At 39.8% G+C, this 17,150-nt stretch overlaps 1 protein-coding gene across 2 annotated transcripts in view; it reads left to right on the plus strand.

The window, feature by feature from the left end:
• Positions 1 to 4,378: 4,378 nt before the first annotated feature.
• Positions 4,379 to 17,150, plus strand: part of LOC121909672 (stromal interaction molecule 1-like) — a 40,351-nt gene continuing 27,579 nt past the window's right edge. For both annotated transcript variants that reach the window (XM_042430229.1, XM_042430230.1), the window contains exons 1-2: positions 4,379 to 4,580; positions 6,549 to 6,692. In XM_042430229.1, coding sequence (XP_042286163.1) covers positions 6,551 to 6,692 — 142 coding nt within the window. In that variant the 5' untranslated portion in view covers positions 4,379 to 4,580; positions 6,549 to 6,550. The remainder of the gene's footprint in view (positions 4,581 to 6,548; positions 6,693 to 17,150) is intronic.

The raw sequence follows: 17,150 nt of genomic DNA on the forward strand, positions 1-17,150 counted from the left end.
AGAGATGGAGGGAACACATCTGATATCTAACTGGTTCCACAGCAAAGTCACCTTTTAGTTTTAGTCGTGATCGTGTGGAAACAGGACAGATGTGTCGTCTAGGAGCTGAGTGTCAGTGAATAAGGTCTTGAATTTAACTCTAAAATGAACAGGGAGCCGGTGAAGAAAGGCAGTCTTCATCCTTGCTGCTGCATTTCAGACCATCTGTAGGTGAGTTCATGAAGACGGAGGAAGGTCTAAATATGAGGAGATTACAATAGTCCAGTCCTGATGTAATGAAAGACAGACAGACAGAACACAACTGATTCGTTTGTTGAGACCGAGCTGAGAATCAAAGATATCAGCAGGTGGTTTACCTGTGACATCAAACATGGGGTGAGGTGGCCTAGCTTACTGGTGAGGTGGCCTAGTTCACTGGTGATGTGGCTTCTGGACTCGTTATTGTTTAGCTGAAGCCTTTAATGTCCTCGAACCAGTCCAGGAGGTCTGTAGGGAATCCCTAGATCCACAGGTAGGTACAGCTGTGAATCATCTGCATAGACGTGACAGGAGACGTCGTGACTTTCTGATAATGTTTCCAAGAGGAAGCGTGAACGGGACGAATAGAACTGGACCTCTCAGGATGGATCCCTGAGGATCCACCCTGAGGCCACAGAGGAAAACTGACCCAGTTTTAGCGCTGTACCCTCAATACCAACACACTGTTTGATAGGATGTCACGGTTGTTGTAAAACCAGGAAGGTGTTTTCCCAGAGTCACAGCAGCTTCCGGAGCTTTGAACCCCGATTGAAACGGATCAAGGATTTCATTGGTGTTCAGGAACAGTTGAAGTTGTGACAGGAGTCAAGAGATGAGCTGACAGTTATTTAAACATTCAACATCAAGGTTATGATTCTTGAACAGAGGCTGGATAACAACATGCAGAGAAAGTACCAGAGACTCAGCAGGAACTGATGATAACTTGAATGTTAGAGCCGGTTATATCCTTTATGATACGAGAGGACTTAACATCATGGGGCGGGGGGGGCGGGGGGGGTAGCAGGTTTCGTATGTGCATCACTATGTCGCTCAAACCAGCAGTGAATGTGATCTAATGGTTTCAATTCTTTCAGTGAAAAACTTCAAAAACAGATGACTTTAGATGCTTCGACAGCGTGAGAGATACGACGACTGAGGAAGTCAGAGAACTCAGAGAAATATTGAACTCTGGCTGCTGTTTGGAAATTAGCAGAACAGATTTTAAATATTTCAATTTATCACTAATCACTGATGGGATTAATTCATTTATCTGAGCTTGAAGGAAACTCAGCAGCAGACGGAGAAGAGGTTGTGTGTGTGTGTGTGTGTGTGTGTGTGTGTGTGTGTGTGTGTGTGTGTGTGTGTGTGTGTGTGTGTGTGTGGTTGTGTGTGTGTGTGTGTGTGTGTGTGTGTGTGTGTGTGTGTGTGTGTGTGTTTGTAGGCTAACTTTGGGTTTTTCTGTCTGTTAAGTCCAAAGTTGAGCAACACTAGAAAATCCTCTCTGTCACGTTTCTAAAGTGACCAATCCAAGAGATCTGCATGTAAACCAACATGTAGCCCCGCCCACTACATGTTTGACTGACAGGTCTGTTATAGCTCGATAGCCCCGCCCACCACATGTTTGATTGACAGGTCTGTCATAGACCAATAGTCCCGCCCACTATATGTTTGATTGACAGGTCTGTTATAGCTCGATAGTCCCGCCCACCACATGTTTGATTGACAGGTCTGTCATAGACCAATAGTCCCGCCCACCACATGTTTGATTGACAGGTCTGTCATAGACCAATAGTCCCGCCCACCACATGTTTGATTGACAGGTCTGTCATAGACCAATAGTCCCGCCCACCACATGTTTGATTGACAGGTCTGTTTATAACCTACAGAAACATTCTGGTTATAAAACTAATATTTATTTCTTTGCATTTTGTGTTTGTCAGTTTGAGTATTGACTGTTCAATTGTAATCAATTAATACATTGATTAGTTTATGATTGTTTACTGCTGTTACTTTTACACAAAAAATACGTGAATTTTTTTTCCCCACATGACGTTTTTTACTTCATATTTGAAATATCTAAATATTTTTTACATATTTTATTCAGACAGTGCTAATAGGAAAAAAAAGCCATAACAAAACATTTGTAAAAGTGCTCAGTTCATTAACTGTCATCTTGCATAATTAAAATGACTTAATGGAAGTTATGAAGTCATCATATTAATTTATTAAAAATACATTCAATAAGTTCAATCGTGATTTAATTAAAATTTTTGTTTTACATTAGTCTTATCAGCCTTAAGTGTGTTAGAATTCCTTGTATTATTATTATTATTATTATTATTATTATTATTATTATTATTATTATTATTATTATTGTCCTCAAACTCTGAACAAATAAACAAACAGACAATAAAAATAAATCCTGGATCCTTTTTGTTTGATTCAAGTTTTCCAGAACAGCTGAACACGCGTTATTCTTTCTACAGGAGACATCAGATGTTGTTGGAAAGTTCTTCAACACTGTTGCAAAAACCAGCTGCAGGTTGTTTCTGTCCAGTTCATCCCAAACCAGTTCCGTGACTGTGCTGGTTCCAGGATCTGAAGCTGACCACCGTCTTCTCTTCTCCTGTCGTTCTGACAGTCTGGAGGTTTGTTCTGGATCATCATCTAGCTGCAGGACGAACAGCTGATCAGCTGGCTGTAGACCAGAGGATGCCACATGGCCCTGTAGGATGCCGCATGGCTCTGTAGGATGCCGCATGGCCCTGCAGGATGCTGCATGGCTCTGTGGGATGCCACATGGCCCTGTAGGATGCCGCATGGCTCTGTAGGATGCCGCATGGCCCTGCAGGATGCTGCATGGCTCTGTGGGATGCCACATGGCCCTGCAGGATGCCGCATGGCTCTGTGGGATGCTGCATGGCTCTGTGGGATGCCACATGGCCCTGTAGGATGCCGCATGGCTCTGCAGGATGCCGCATGGCTCTGTGGGATGCCGCATGGCTCTGTGGGATGCCGCATGGCCCTGTAGGATGCCGCATGGCCCTGCAGGATGCCGTATGGCTCTGTAGGATGTTGCATGGCCCTGCAGGATGCCGCATGGCCCTGCAGGATGCCGCATGGGTCATGTGGAGTCAACATGTCTGTTATGTAGCTTGGACCCAAAATGTAAAATATAAATGTAAATGTTTAACTGGACTGATTCCATTTCAATAACAACTGGGAGAACTGGGTTTATATATAAATATATATTTCAAATATATGTCACTGATCTGGAAAAATTAGACAACTTCACCACTTGGTTTTGATCATATATATACACCTCATTATTTCCAGCTGTATGCTGTTTCTATGCTTCCTCTCTGCTGCTGTTTCTTGTGCTAAACTTCCTTTTATTTTTCTCATATCCTGGTATTTTCATATAATAGTGTAATATATATTTAAGTTTATTATCTGTGGCCCCTTGGTGGCCGAGGGGCCCCTCAGCTGCTGCTTCAGACCGACTGAGAGGAGAAACAAGCGGATTAAATGAATCTATCACTGCAGGTTCAGGTGTGTTTACTGTTACATTCATAGCTTGTACAGTCAGTTAAAGATTATATTTCTTTATATTTTATATTCTGTATTTATTGTTTAGTTCTGTGCAGCTTTCAGTTACAGTTGAACAGAAACTGTGTCTTGTGTTTTTCCTTTAAAGCGTCTGAACTGTCCTGAAGCTGCTGTGGATCAATGAACTGTAGAGTTTATAAATCTGACTTCAATTAATAACTTTATTCATCCTCAGTGAGGTAATTAATCAGATCAAATCAATCTTTATTGTTGCTTTTATCATTATTAAAGTACAAACTTTAAGAATTTATTTTTAGAAATTATTGACAAAATAAAATACGAGTAAAATAAATAAATAGATAATATATTAAACAATATTAATAGGAAAAAAATATATGTATAAATATAATAAAATACATAAACAATAATATACAAATGTTTATAAATAAAACGAACGTTAGAAAATAAAGCTTTATTTGCACCTGCGCACTGTGACCGCAGGGTGGCGCCAAAACACTGCTGCGTCACATAGATGCTGCATTCATGGGCTGTGGGAAATGTAACCACCATGAACATGAAATATGAACTGTAAGACATCAGTGTGAAAAAGGTGCTTTTGTGTAAAAGTAACAGTGTGACTGTAATGAAGCTACTAAAACGTGTAACTGGTCATATAAACTAATCACTTATTAATTGGTTATAATTATAATCAATCATTGTATAAATAAATAAATAAATAGAGTAAAACAGAACAGGAAGCAGTTTATATTGGGCTCTCTGATCTCGGAGCTTTGTTCGGGTCCCTGAACGCATCGCAGGCGGATCTATGATGTGTTTTTTTCAGCAGCAGTTTGTTGAGTTTGACTTTGAGTCGCTGGCTTGAAAACTGAGGAACAAGCTGTCAAATCTTCACTTCGACACTTTTCACTGCTTCAGCTCTGTGTCGGATCGATCAGACCTGATCAGATCAGACCAGATCAGATCGATGGATTAGAGGAGCCGCTGCTGCAGAGGTGAGTGATGAGTTCAGGGTGTAAAATGTTTGCGTGTTGCTCGAGTTTTTCTGAGCTGAAACTCGTTTTTTTAGCGGCGGAGATGTTGGTGTGAAGCTGCTGCTGACCTCTGACCTCTGAATACGAGAACTCACCCGCAGTGAAGAAGAAAAAGATGAAGAAGAAGTGTTCAGATACTGATACCAATAGAGTATCGACATTTTACGGGTTTTAGTCACATGGTTCACAGGTGATGTTGATATTATTTTACTTTTTAAGGATAAAAACACTTTAAAGAGTCGTTTCCCTTTGTTCTGAGGTCAGTGAACGCCTCCACATGTTGCTTTTTCAGTTCATTTTCTTAATTAAACGTTTTACTTGATCAAACGTTTCCTGAAAGCACCTTCTAATATCGCGATACTTTATTTATTTTCTGCTACTTTACGGAACTGATTCAGTTTTTTTCCCTACTTTTGCTCCTCAACGTGAATCTGCCAGCTGCTGATTGGCTGATTCATGTTTTACTCTCATAAACAAAGTCAAAACTTAACAAACAAGTCAGTGGTTACAAAAATATTCTTTAACTGACAGAAAATACTCAGTTTTCAGTTTGTAGTTCTGTGTGTTGAACTACATATTAGATTAATTCTTAAAAACTGTATAATAATGTTATGTGATGAATTTCAGCAGCATTGTACTAACTGTCTTGCTGCTGTGTGATTGGTCATTCTTCTTTGAAAGCTTTATGTAATTTGGTTGTATACAGGAAACGTGTAGTTGAACACAAAACTACAAAACCAAGTAGGACTCATATTCTGCACATTTCCAGCTCTATATTTATATTCTGGGGCTCTACTGGAATAAAAACTCCTTATTTATCTTCTACTGGTCCTTTATGCAGCCCCTCAGTTCAGCCTCTGTCTGAAACAGGCCGTTTTAGCTCCTGTCTCTTTTAGCCCCGCCTCCTGATGAGCCCACTCTGTTCTGATTGGTCAGCTTCAGGAAGCTTCCTCCGTCTCCAGAGGCTACGTAAACAAACTATAGTAGCAGGATTTCACTTCTTTTTCTCCTTCTTTACTCCAAATGTCAACTTCTCAAATCCATCCGTACATGTTGGACAACATGAACAACACCTTAGCAACCACCTTAGCAACCGCCTTAGCAACCGCCTTAGCAACCAAGGCTGAGCAGAGGGACGTTTGTGCAAACGATCTGACTTCGTCATTAGGAGGAAGTAGAGGTGACTTTGCAAATTAAACGTTCACAGCAGGTTGAAGCCCTGACTCGACTTGCAGGCAGCGTTTCTACATACGTTCACCTCAAGTTTTGTAACTTTGACCATGTTTAACATCCGACATCAGAACAGGAAATAGCCTAAATAACAGAAAACTGAATATGTCTCCTTCCACAACTATGAACCCAAATATAAAGAACAACTAAACCACTTTTTAAAATGTTTTTCTTCTCATTTGTACCACATTGCACTGTCCTCTTTATAAAATCTCCTAAAAGTTAACGGTTAAATTCCTGCAAATTACATCAAAGATTAACAGGAAATTAGTATAAAATTAAAGGAGCTGTAAAATAAAGCGTTACTTAATTCTCTTGTGTGTAAATATGATCTGAAAGTACCGATAATCATTAAAACCTCCCTACGGTACGTCGATGTGTATCAATGTCGAGGTCTTCAGTCCAAATAATCTCGTGTTTGTCGACTGTTTCCTGTTCGCAGGTGAAGACGAGACTGAAGATGTTTCACCAAAGTTTACTGACTAAACTACTTTGCTAAGATGTTTAAATTACAGCAGTGTTATTTCCCGAAACAATAAGTCAATTAATCAATTAGCTGATTAAAAACGCATCAGAATTCTTCAGAATGAGGAAGAAACGTGACGTGATGCTGATACGATGCTTTGTGATTCAACTGCTTCTATTTTTAAATGTTTAAAGACGTGATGTGAGAACAATCGTCTTCCTGTCTCTCCCCAGACATGGAGTGTGTGTGTGTGTGGCTGGTGTGTGTGTGCGCGCTCAGTGTGTCTGTCGGGGCTCACAGTGGATTGGACAGGAGTGACCACACCCACCCGGACCACCAGCATCATCATTCGGTTTCCAACGGCAACACAGCCTCAGGTAGGAGACGCACCTCCCCTCTGTGTGTGTATGTTTGTGTGTCTTTCAGGGACAAATTTCAGACTTAAGACCAGTTAATTAGGACAAAAACCGTGAACTGGTTCTGTACTGTAGTACAGTTTGAGGTACTTGTACTTTACTTGAGTATTTCCATGTGATGCTACTTTCTACATTTCAGAGGGAAATATTGTACTTTCTACTCCACTACATTTATTTGACAGCTTTAGTTACTTTTCAGATGAAGATTTGACACAATGGATAATATAACAAGCTTTTAAAATACAACACATTGTTAAAGATGAAACCAGTGGTTTCCAACCTTTTTGGCTTTTGACGTCTTACAAAAAGCAGTGTGTAGTCGGGGTCACATTTCACATGTCTATGAGTTGTTAACAGCTCCACCAAATAGTGATTTTTCCCTCTAAACTTCTCACATGCTTTCATTTCAATAAATGTTCAAATGATCCAATATTTCAGCAAAAATCAAAGATTAGAGAAAAAGTCCAAAAACTGAAAACAGATTTGTGTATCAGAACTTTGTTTTTTCTTCTTTCCTCTCCCATTAATCATCTCACCACCCCTCAGATTTATCTGCTGACCCTTTGGAGGGGCCCGACCCCTAGGTTGGGAACCACTGGACTAAACTAGCTAACTGTATATAAAGTAGTGTAAACTAGCTCCACCTCCAGCAGCTACAACAGTAACATGCTGCTCTAACACTGATGCTTCACTATTAATAATCTAATGATGTCATATATAATAATATATCAGTCAGAGGGACCAAACCACTACTTTTACTGCAATACTTTAACTACATCAAGCTCATAATACTTATGTACTTTTACTGCAATACTTTAACTACATCAAGCTCATAATACTTATGTACTTTTACTGCAATACTTTAACTACATCAAGCTCATAATACTTATGTACTTTTACTGTAGGAGGATTTTTCATGCAGGACTTTTACTTGTAATGGAGTATTTTTACTTTGCTGTATTGGTGCTTTTACTGAAGTAATACTACTACTAATAATAATAACGCTATTTTTATAGCACTTTTCAAAAACAGAGTTGCAAAGTGCTGAACATACATAAAATAGATTAACTGACACTTTGTATTTTTCCCCCCACGACTTTAATTAAAGTATTACAGGGGCAATTACAAATATGAATGTAAAAATAGTAAAAATGAATAAAACAAACAAACACAAAGAAAATAAAGAAGTAAAACCAAAATAAAACAAGAATAAAAGCATCAGAATCAAGAATTAAAAGCAGCCTTCTAGCATTTCAACAACAAAGTAGTTCAAAGTGTTTTACATAAAAACATAAAAGGCATCAAGACAGAATATAAAAGCAACACAAGGCAATATAAAAATACATTTAAATACCATTAAAAAGACTAAACTTGGAAATAAAAAGAAGCTAAAATAGAACAAGACATAAAACAGGAGAATAAAAGTTACAGTTCAGTGTAAGACATGAATAATTATTTGATTTAATAAAAGACAAACAGAAAATTCTTCAGCTGTGATTTAAAGAACTGGCAGTTTGTCCAGATATGTGGAGAACAAAAACTGAACGCTGCTTCTCCAGGTTTAGTTTTGAATCTGAGGACAGAAAGCAGACCTGATCCAGACCTGATCCAGACCTGATCCAGACCACCTGAGAGGTCTGGATGCTTCATAATGTGGCAGCAGATCAGAAACCATTCAGTTCTCTGACAGACAGGAAGCCAGTGTAGAGATCTGAGAACTGGAGTTATATGATCCACTTTCTTGGTCTTAGTGAGGACTCTGAATCAGCTGCAGCTGTCTGATCCATTTTTTATAGAGACCTGTGAAGATACTCTTACAGTAGTCAAGTCTACTGAAAATAAATGCAGGACAAGTTTCTTCCTAAATCCTGCTGAGACTTACAGTTTTATGCAAAAGTTTGGTCATCCCTTGACAAATAACATATTTTGGTGATTTTTTTTAAATTGAAAACATGTAAACAGTCTCTCTAGGATTTGGAAAAAACACATTTTCAGCAAACAATAACGCATAATTACCTTTCACGACATAAAATAGAAAAAAATTAAAACATTGTGGCATTTGCAAACGTTTGGGCGCCTACATAGTCAGTAGTTAGTAGCAGATATCACAGCTGGCAAACGCTTTTTGTAGCTAAACGTCTTTCAATTCTTGTATTTGGGATTTCCTCCCATTCTTCTTTATAAAAGGCTTCTATTTCTGCAATATTCTTGGGCAGTCTTGCATGCACAGCCCTTTAAAGATCTACCACAGATTTTGAGGTAAGGTGAGTCATTGAGGTAGTCCATGGTGGATTTTGAGGTATGTTTAGGATCATTATCCTGTTGTAGAAGTCATCCTCTTTTCAGCTTCAGCTTTATTTACAGACAGTGTGATGTTTGCTTCCAGAATTTGCTGGTATTTAGTGGAATCCATTCTTCCCTCCACCAGTGCAATGTTTCCTGTGCATGATAGCATGATAGATCCACCTCCATGCTTAACAGCTGGCGAGCTGTTCTTTTCATGAAATGCCGCTCCGTTTTTTCTCCAAACATACTAATTGAGTTCTATTTTAACTTCATCAGTCTACAGCACTTGTTTCCAAAATGCTTCAGGCTTCTGTAGATGTTCTGTTTCACTTATGATGAGGACACATGTAAGGTTTTCTTCTACTGACTCTTCCATGACAGTCTTGTTAGTGCGTCGCAGCACCACCACTCCTGAGTCCTGCGGGTTATTTGCAGTCAGATGTGGGTTTTGATTTGCCTTTCTGACCAGCACACCAGCAGTTCTGTCTGAGAGTTTTCTTGATCTTCCAGATCTCATCTTGACCTCCACAGTTGCCCTAAACTGCTGTCTCTTAATTACATTTCACACTGTGGAAACCGCAAGCTGACAAGGCTTTGCTATCTTCTTGCAGCCTTCCCCTGCAGTGTGGGCATCAATAACTTTAATTTTCAGAGTCTTACACAAATGCTTAGAGGAACTCATGGTTGCTGAATGTTTGCTCAAGGTTTGAACAGTCAGAGTATTTGTAAAGTTTTGAAACTGACACGAGCTCACATTTCCTAATGACAACTGTTGACATACCTCAGATCTAACAAGCTGATTAAGGTCCGAGACCTTGTAAAAAGAGACTTCAGGACTCTGACGGTGCCCAAACTTCTGCACCTGCCACAATGATGTATTTATTTTTTTTCAATTGGTCATAAAAAGTAACTATGCATTAATGTTTGCAGAAAATATTGTGTTTTTTTCCTGTTTTCCTGAGAGGCTGTTTTAATCTTTTCAATTAAAAAAAAATCACCAAAACTTGTTATTTGTCAAGAGGTGGCCAAACTTTTGTATACAAAGTCCTTTAATCCTTCATATATTATGCAGGTGATAGTAGGCTGACTTTGTAATGATCTTAATGTGGCTGTTTTTAATTCAGAGGTCACATTCACAAACATTATGAGAAAACTCTCAGAGCTCCTGACTAAACATGAAAATTTCTAGCAAGGAGTCGTAGTTTAGGTGTGATTTAGAAAAATTCTCTGAGCAAAGAAGGAACTTTTACCTTTGTGAGGAGGAGTGGTTGACCCCGATATAGGTATGACTTTTTTTTTTAATGTGTGATTGGTTGATCCAAAAAAAAGAAAGAAAAATGCACCATTAGTGATGATGGATATAGAACTGATAGTGAAATCGAGGCCTAATCATAGAATTTAGTCTCTATTAAGACATAATGTAATTATAAATACTGTTTTATATAATGAACAGCTCTGTTGAATAAGCACAAGACCTACTTGTGCAGCAGCCTGCTCACACGCTGATAGTTGTTATATTTATTTTCTTATCTTTGTTTACATCCTGGTAAATTTTGTACTTAATCTATTTGATATCAACAAGGGAAAAATGGCTCAGCTTTCATCCATTTCTAGCCAAGTGTTGGTTAGCATGTATGACTTTTTTTTCCAGCTCCCAGCAAATTCCAAATTTTTCCGGTTGACAAATATTTCAATGTTGTGATCGCTTTGATTTCTGGTGTTATAGTGTTATTGTGTTGGATGGGAGATGTGAGCGCATCTCTAATGAGATCGACCACAAACATCCCTGCATGATCTAATCTGTAGTGTTTCATTAACTTACTGTCATTCAGTGTTTGGAGAATACTTTGTCACTAGGAGCAACTCTTTGTACTAGGAAGCCCTATGAATACAACCATGACTACACCAAGGGTTCTGGCTTGATTTGTGGTTTTTAACATTATTGATGGAGCTGAGCCTGACTTTTAATCTTTCTTCTTTGGCTCCAAAAATAATTACTTCAGTTTTGTCTTTGTTTAATTGAAGAAAAGTCTGGCACATCCAATCGGATGTGACTCAGCGGATGACCTCAGATTTGGTGTCATTGAGCTGGAGAAAGTCGTCAGACATTCAACTTTTAAGCAGTTTCGAAGGGTTTGCAGGCTGGTTTTGTCATTAGGTCTGATCGGCAGGTAAAGTCGCGTATCGTCGGTGTAGAAATGGAACTGAATGTTCTGGTTGTGTATGATGTCACCTAGAGGGAGCATGTAAAGGGAGAGAAGGATGGGACTTAAAATTGAGCCCTGGGGGATGCCATAGTGGGTAGGAGCCGGGGATGACACAGAATCAGCTATACTAACAGAAGTGTCTGCTAGTTGAATATGAGGTGAACCATTTAAGGGGAACACTGGAGATGCCTACGTGGTCACCAGATGGTTTAAGATGACAGTCTGATCGATGGTGTTGAAGGCAAGTAAAGGATCTGAGTACTTCTTCCGATATTTTCTGGTTTCTTTAGTACTGAAGAATACCACCTAACACTATGATAGTAAACTGAATTTATGTGGGTGGTAAACTGTTGGTCAGGCCAAAACAAACTGTATGAGTCACTTTGGGAGGGAAACAGTGATCGACATCATCAGCTCCAACATGTACGGATGGATTTGAGAAGTTGACATTTGGAGTAAAGAAGGAGAAAAAGAAGTGAAATCCTGCTACTATAGTTTGTTTACGTAGCCTCGGGAGCCGGAGGAAGCTTCCTGAAGCCGACCAATCAGAACAGAGTGGGCTCATCGGGAGGCGGGCCTTAAAGAGACAGGAGCTAAAACGGCCTGTTTCAGACAGAAGCTGAACTGAGGGGCTGCATAAAGGACCAGTAGAAGATAAATAAGGAGTTTTTATTCCAGTAGAGCCCCAGAATATAAATATAGAGCTGGAAATGTGCAGAATATGTGTCCTACTCGGTTTTCAGTGTGTAGTTTTGTGTTCAACGACACGTTTCCTGTATACAACCAAATTACATAGAGCTTTCAAAGAAGAATGACCAATCACACAGCAGCAAGACAGTTAGTACAATGCTGCTGAAACTCTCTCTGTACTCTGTTGTTGTTTCCTCATCTGTGAAAACTGCATTTCTTTTAATTTGTCATAAGTTTAATTTGCATAATCTACCTGCTTCCTCAGATGAGCTCCTAGTTTAGCTCCTCTGGTTTCATAGTTCCAGGAACTTTTGGTTGAGAAGGGGTTAAACTCTGATGCGGACTGAACAACCAGAGACTGGGTAACATGAATGTGTGAACATGATTTCACAGCAATCCATCTAATAGTTGTCAAGATATTTCAGTCTGAACAGGAGGTCCAACAGACAGATGTTGCTATTAGAGTTAATTACAACAGATGTTCATGGAGGAAAATCCAAATATCTCAACAACAAAGGCAAAACAAAACAAATGGAAAGAAGCAAAAAAGAAGTAAAAGGGACAAATGCATTTTCCCTGCTGGCATCACTGAGACACGTGTTCACTGAAATGATCTCACGCCTCTTTACTACTTGAAAATCACTAAAAGTAAAGTGAAGATGCTTCCATGAATAGTTTTTATTCATCAATGAACTTGATACCAAGTTGAGTAAACAGAGGAAATGTAGATGAAATCAATATTTGGTGTGAGCAGCTTTATCTTCAAAACGGCACCATCTAAACATCTGCAGTGCGTAAAACATTTGCACAGTACTGTCTACATGTACATATATGGACATATCAGAAACAACTATAAACAACTGTTATACAATAAACAGCTAAGTCATTGTTGATTAAATCAGCTTTTTGATATAAAGTGTTTGCAGGACTTAAAGTGAAGGATTTTAACTTTTCTCTTTCACTTAAATCCAAAATGTAAAGTCCTCCTCTGCTCAGAAACATGTTTCTTCTTCTGTGCAGTTTGTTTTTAAAGTTTCTCTGCGCTCACCTTAAATTTGACTTTAACACCTGGACGTACCTGCAGGATTTATGACATCACAACTAGTTTGGAGCCAATCGTGGTCCAATATGCAGCTTATACGAGTGTGATGTGGAAACTGGAAGCTGAAAAGAGGAGCTGTTGTTTTAAGGATTTTTAACGAGGTCATTGAACTTTTTTTGTGTCTTCAAACATGTCAGGAGGATCTTTAACTGATCAGTTTGATAAAAGCAGGAAGAAGGCAGTTTTTCCTGTTTGTGGTCATTACAGAAAAAATGAATCAGCCCATGACAGACAGAGAGAGAGAGAGCTGAGAAAATATCTCCCGTCCTCATTACTGAAGCCTCCTGTCAACCGAAAACACACTTTCAGTGTTAAATGAAAACTTGTATATCTGCGGTGTGTTTGTGTGTGTATGTGTGTGTTTGTGTGTGTGTGTGTGAGTGTGTGTGAGTGTGAGTGAGTGTGTGTGTGAGTGTGTGTGTGTGTGTGAAAGTGTGTGCAGCAGAGATAGCGTGGGAGCTAGCCGTTAGCAGCTAACCACAGCTTCCTGGAGCTGACATGGCAGTGATGTCACAGGAAGTTTGCTGACAGAAATAGACTCGTCTCCACTTTGTTTGCGGGGGAGACAAAGGTAGAGGGACCCCAGGCCTGTGAGCCAATAGGAGGAAAGCAGAGTCCTCGTTGGCGGGCTTTTTTAAAGAGCTGGTATAGTGTGACACAATAAAACTAATGTTTGGGATGGATTAGGCTGCTTTCAGACCAAATCTGGCAATGTGTGAAAACAGCAGCCCTCCCATTCATTTGAATGGGAGCTGTGTGTTTACGCTGCGGGAGTTGGGACCGCATAGGGTTCAACAATTAACCACAGCAGCCATTCAGCTAAAAGTTGAACCAGAATCAACTTTTAGCCTCCTAACATCACGCTGCGGTGGCCAATTGCATACACGGAGACACACGTTCCTGGTGGACTACTTTATAACATGAACGCCGTATTCGACTGTTTACCTTGCAACTGTCGCGACGAAAAATAAAACATTTGCTGCAGTGAAAACTTTCCAGAGTTGTAAAATCCTGTCTGTCAGTATCATAAATCGCTGTGTAGTGTTTTGGCTTCTGATGAGTCTTTAAATGCACTAGTGCAGATTGTTTATTATTTCTCGAGAACCACATATATGTATCAATTAACGAACGTATCAGTTAAAATGATAAGGATTCAATAAATTCAATGGTTTTAATCAAGACAGAAACATCACCAGTGAGACTAAACTGAGGTTGAACCGTAGAAGCAGTTTACAGCCTTCCATTGGTTAACTCTGCTGTCAATCAAACGTGTCTGCCTTCCTATTGGCTAGTTTTACTACCACCGCCTGTTTTTTTTTCTCCTGCGTGTACTCGTTCTTCTCTCTCGGGCAGTTTAACTGAGCGGGGCGCGTGCCTTTGTTCCGCTCAGCACGTCAGAGTCCAGAAGCCCCACCCTGCTTTGATGTGACAGTGTTTATATCAAACAGCCCCCGCTGCACTCAGACACAGAGCTGAGCAGCTCACTGTTCACTTGTTTATTCAAAGTTTATTAAACGTGTCCAAACAACTTCACACTCGACACTGCACCTTCTGGGGTCCTCAGCAGTACACCTGCCAAGTGTGTTGTCGATTGGATGAACAGTTCAAGAGATACATGAAGGACATACATACAGACATTTATAAAAAATGAGTCAAAAAAGGCCATTGGACAAACTAACATTTATGTTAGCATTATAAAACCAGGTGAAGCAGATTCTGGTATAATATGCTCTGGAATAAAACCTCTTGTGTTTCCATCCACCTGTTTTTATTTGCATTTTCAATTTGGACATCAAAAAACTGAGTGGAAACTCACCGAAAAAGTAGCTGCGTGGATAAAAAATAAATGTTAACCAATTTAGTGAATGAATGATGACGTACATGAAGCATGTGACTTCAACGACACTTCCACTGTCTGTGGAGTGATGTAACGCCACGTCGTTATGTTTCTCTTTTTTCCCATGATCCTGTGGATGATCAGTAATACTGATTAAATCCTGTATCACGTGCTGTTTTATGCTAGCATTACTTCTTTACTTTTTATGCTAACATTACTGTACTTCTTAATTGTTTTATGTTTACTTTATATTTATGCTAACGTTATTGTGTTGTGGGGCTTCTGTGCTGCAGGTTGATGTCTGGGACTCAGTTCATTTCATTTAGCGTTAGCACTGCTAGCTGCTGTTTCTCACTGGAATGTGTGTCATGTTAGCATGTTAGCTAGCCAGAGCTAACAGATGTCTGTCTGGTGGTGTGTGGTGGTCCGCGCATCCTTGATTGTTTATAAACATTTTAAATTTCCAAAAGAGGAGGCTACACACAAAGTGCATGATGGGAAGAGAGTTTTTCTGCTGGCGGGAGTGAACAGTGATGTGACTTTGACTCGACCTTCCTGCTGTTTCAGTATTTTTATCCTCTCAGCTGCTGATATTAATCCTGCCTCACCTGTCACTCCTCACCTATCTTCTTCTGTGGTGTTGTAGCCGTCACAGTGGACGAGGGGAAACTTGAGCTGGATTTAGACTTGATGCAAGGGGTTAATAACCTTAGGGCTCTTTTCCACTGCAGGAACAGGAAGACCTGTAACTGAAGGTGTTTTCAATGTATCTGCCTCTGCTTTTGTTTCCACTGTGTTCGCCGCGTTTTGATCTGAAAGGACCAGTTCCCAGTGTTCCCAGCGTTTCCAGTGTGTTAAACCAGCAGTCAGGTGTCTATAATCATTCCGCCTGTTCATACTGGATATTAAAAGATCCTTCAAATGTGCTTTCAGTGGAAGTGATGGAGGATAAAATCCACAGTGTGTCCAGTAAAGGTTGATGTGAAGCTTCTATTCAGCTTCATCAGTCTGAGTTAGTCATATCAAGTGGATATCTGACACATTTACAATCTTTTTAGCATCAAATTCCCTCTTTGTGTTTCCTCGGACAGTGTTTCCCTGTTGAGCTGCAAGAAAAACAGGTTTAATGTTCTTTTTTGAGCTCCTGACTGTTGTTTTAAGACACACTTGATAAACTGTGAACTCGTCCTTTTAAAGTTCAGCTCTGCTCAGGAGGTGAAACTAAATCCAGGTTCAGGTTCTGTCGGGGGGGGGGGGGGGGGGGGGGGGATCCTCAACGCAGCACATGTTTGTACATGAACGCTGAAAGGAAGTTTGTTTCAACCTCAAATTCTTATTTTCACTCTGGGGAACATTTTTGTGAATGAAACTCGCCCACAAACGGAGCGGAAGAAGAAGAAGTCGCCTTATAGGGACATTTTATGGGCATCGATGATGCTGATGATGAAATCTCAGAGACGTTCAGCTCCTCGTGAACAGGTGACCTTCATCAGGATGAAACCGGATATCAGCAAAGAGTTTGTGATGTGAAGAGAGATCGTTGGATCCTTGTTGCTCGGTGTTACAAGCTGAATTAGTGGTTTTTTGTGTTCCTGTTTTGTTTGTCGGTAGTTCAGCCTCGCTCAGCAGTAACAGACCATCAGTGACTGTGTGAAGATTAAATAACTAACGAAGGTCCGAGTCGTGTTTGAAACCAAACAAACATGTGAACTCCTGCAGCTGAGAGTCAGACTGTAAACCTGTTCTGTAATCTGTCCTAATATTTACTCAGAGACACTCACAGCTGATGTTTACACTCCGCCTCAATTATCTGACATCTGGATCAGCTGCAGCTCCATCAGGGCTGAAAGGTACTAGAACAGAGGTCGAAGGTCACCAGAGGTAAAAGAGATACTGTGTTAACTTTAGAGAAAGAACCAATAAAAACCCTCCCTTTTAGAAACACAGTGAGGTGAAACAGCTCCATCATCTTTGCTGCTGTTTGGAAACCGAAAGCTGCAACTAACCATTAATTACATTATTGATTAATCTGTCAAAGCGTTTGGTCTATTAAATGAGAAAAATGTTGATCACTGTTTCCCAGAGTCCTCAAATATCTATTTTTGTCTGGATGAACAGTCCACAAGCCAAAGATATTCAGTTTACTATTATAGAAGTCTAAATAAAGCAAAATATATTCACATTAAGACGCCGGAATCAGAGAACGTCTTTAAAAAATGACTCACTCTGATTAATCAATTATCAGAATTGTTGAATTTTCTGTAGTTTGATTAATGGACTAATTGTTGCAGCTCTAG

Source organism: Thunnus maccoyii, chromosome 13, assembly GCF_910596095.1.
Source record: "Thunnus maccoyii chromosome 13, fThuMac1.1, whole genome shotgun sequence".
NCBI classification, from domain to species: domain Eukaryota; kingdom Metazoa; phylum Chordata; class Actinopteri; order Scombriformes; family Scombridae; genus Thunnus; species Thunnus maccoyii.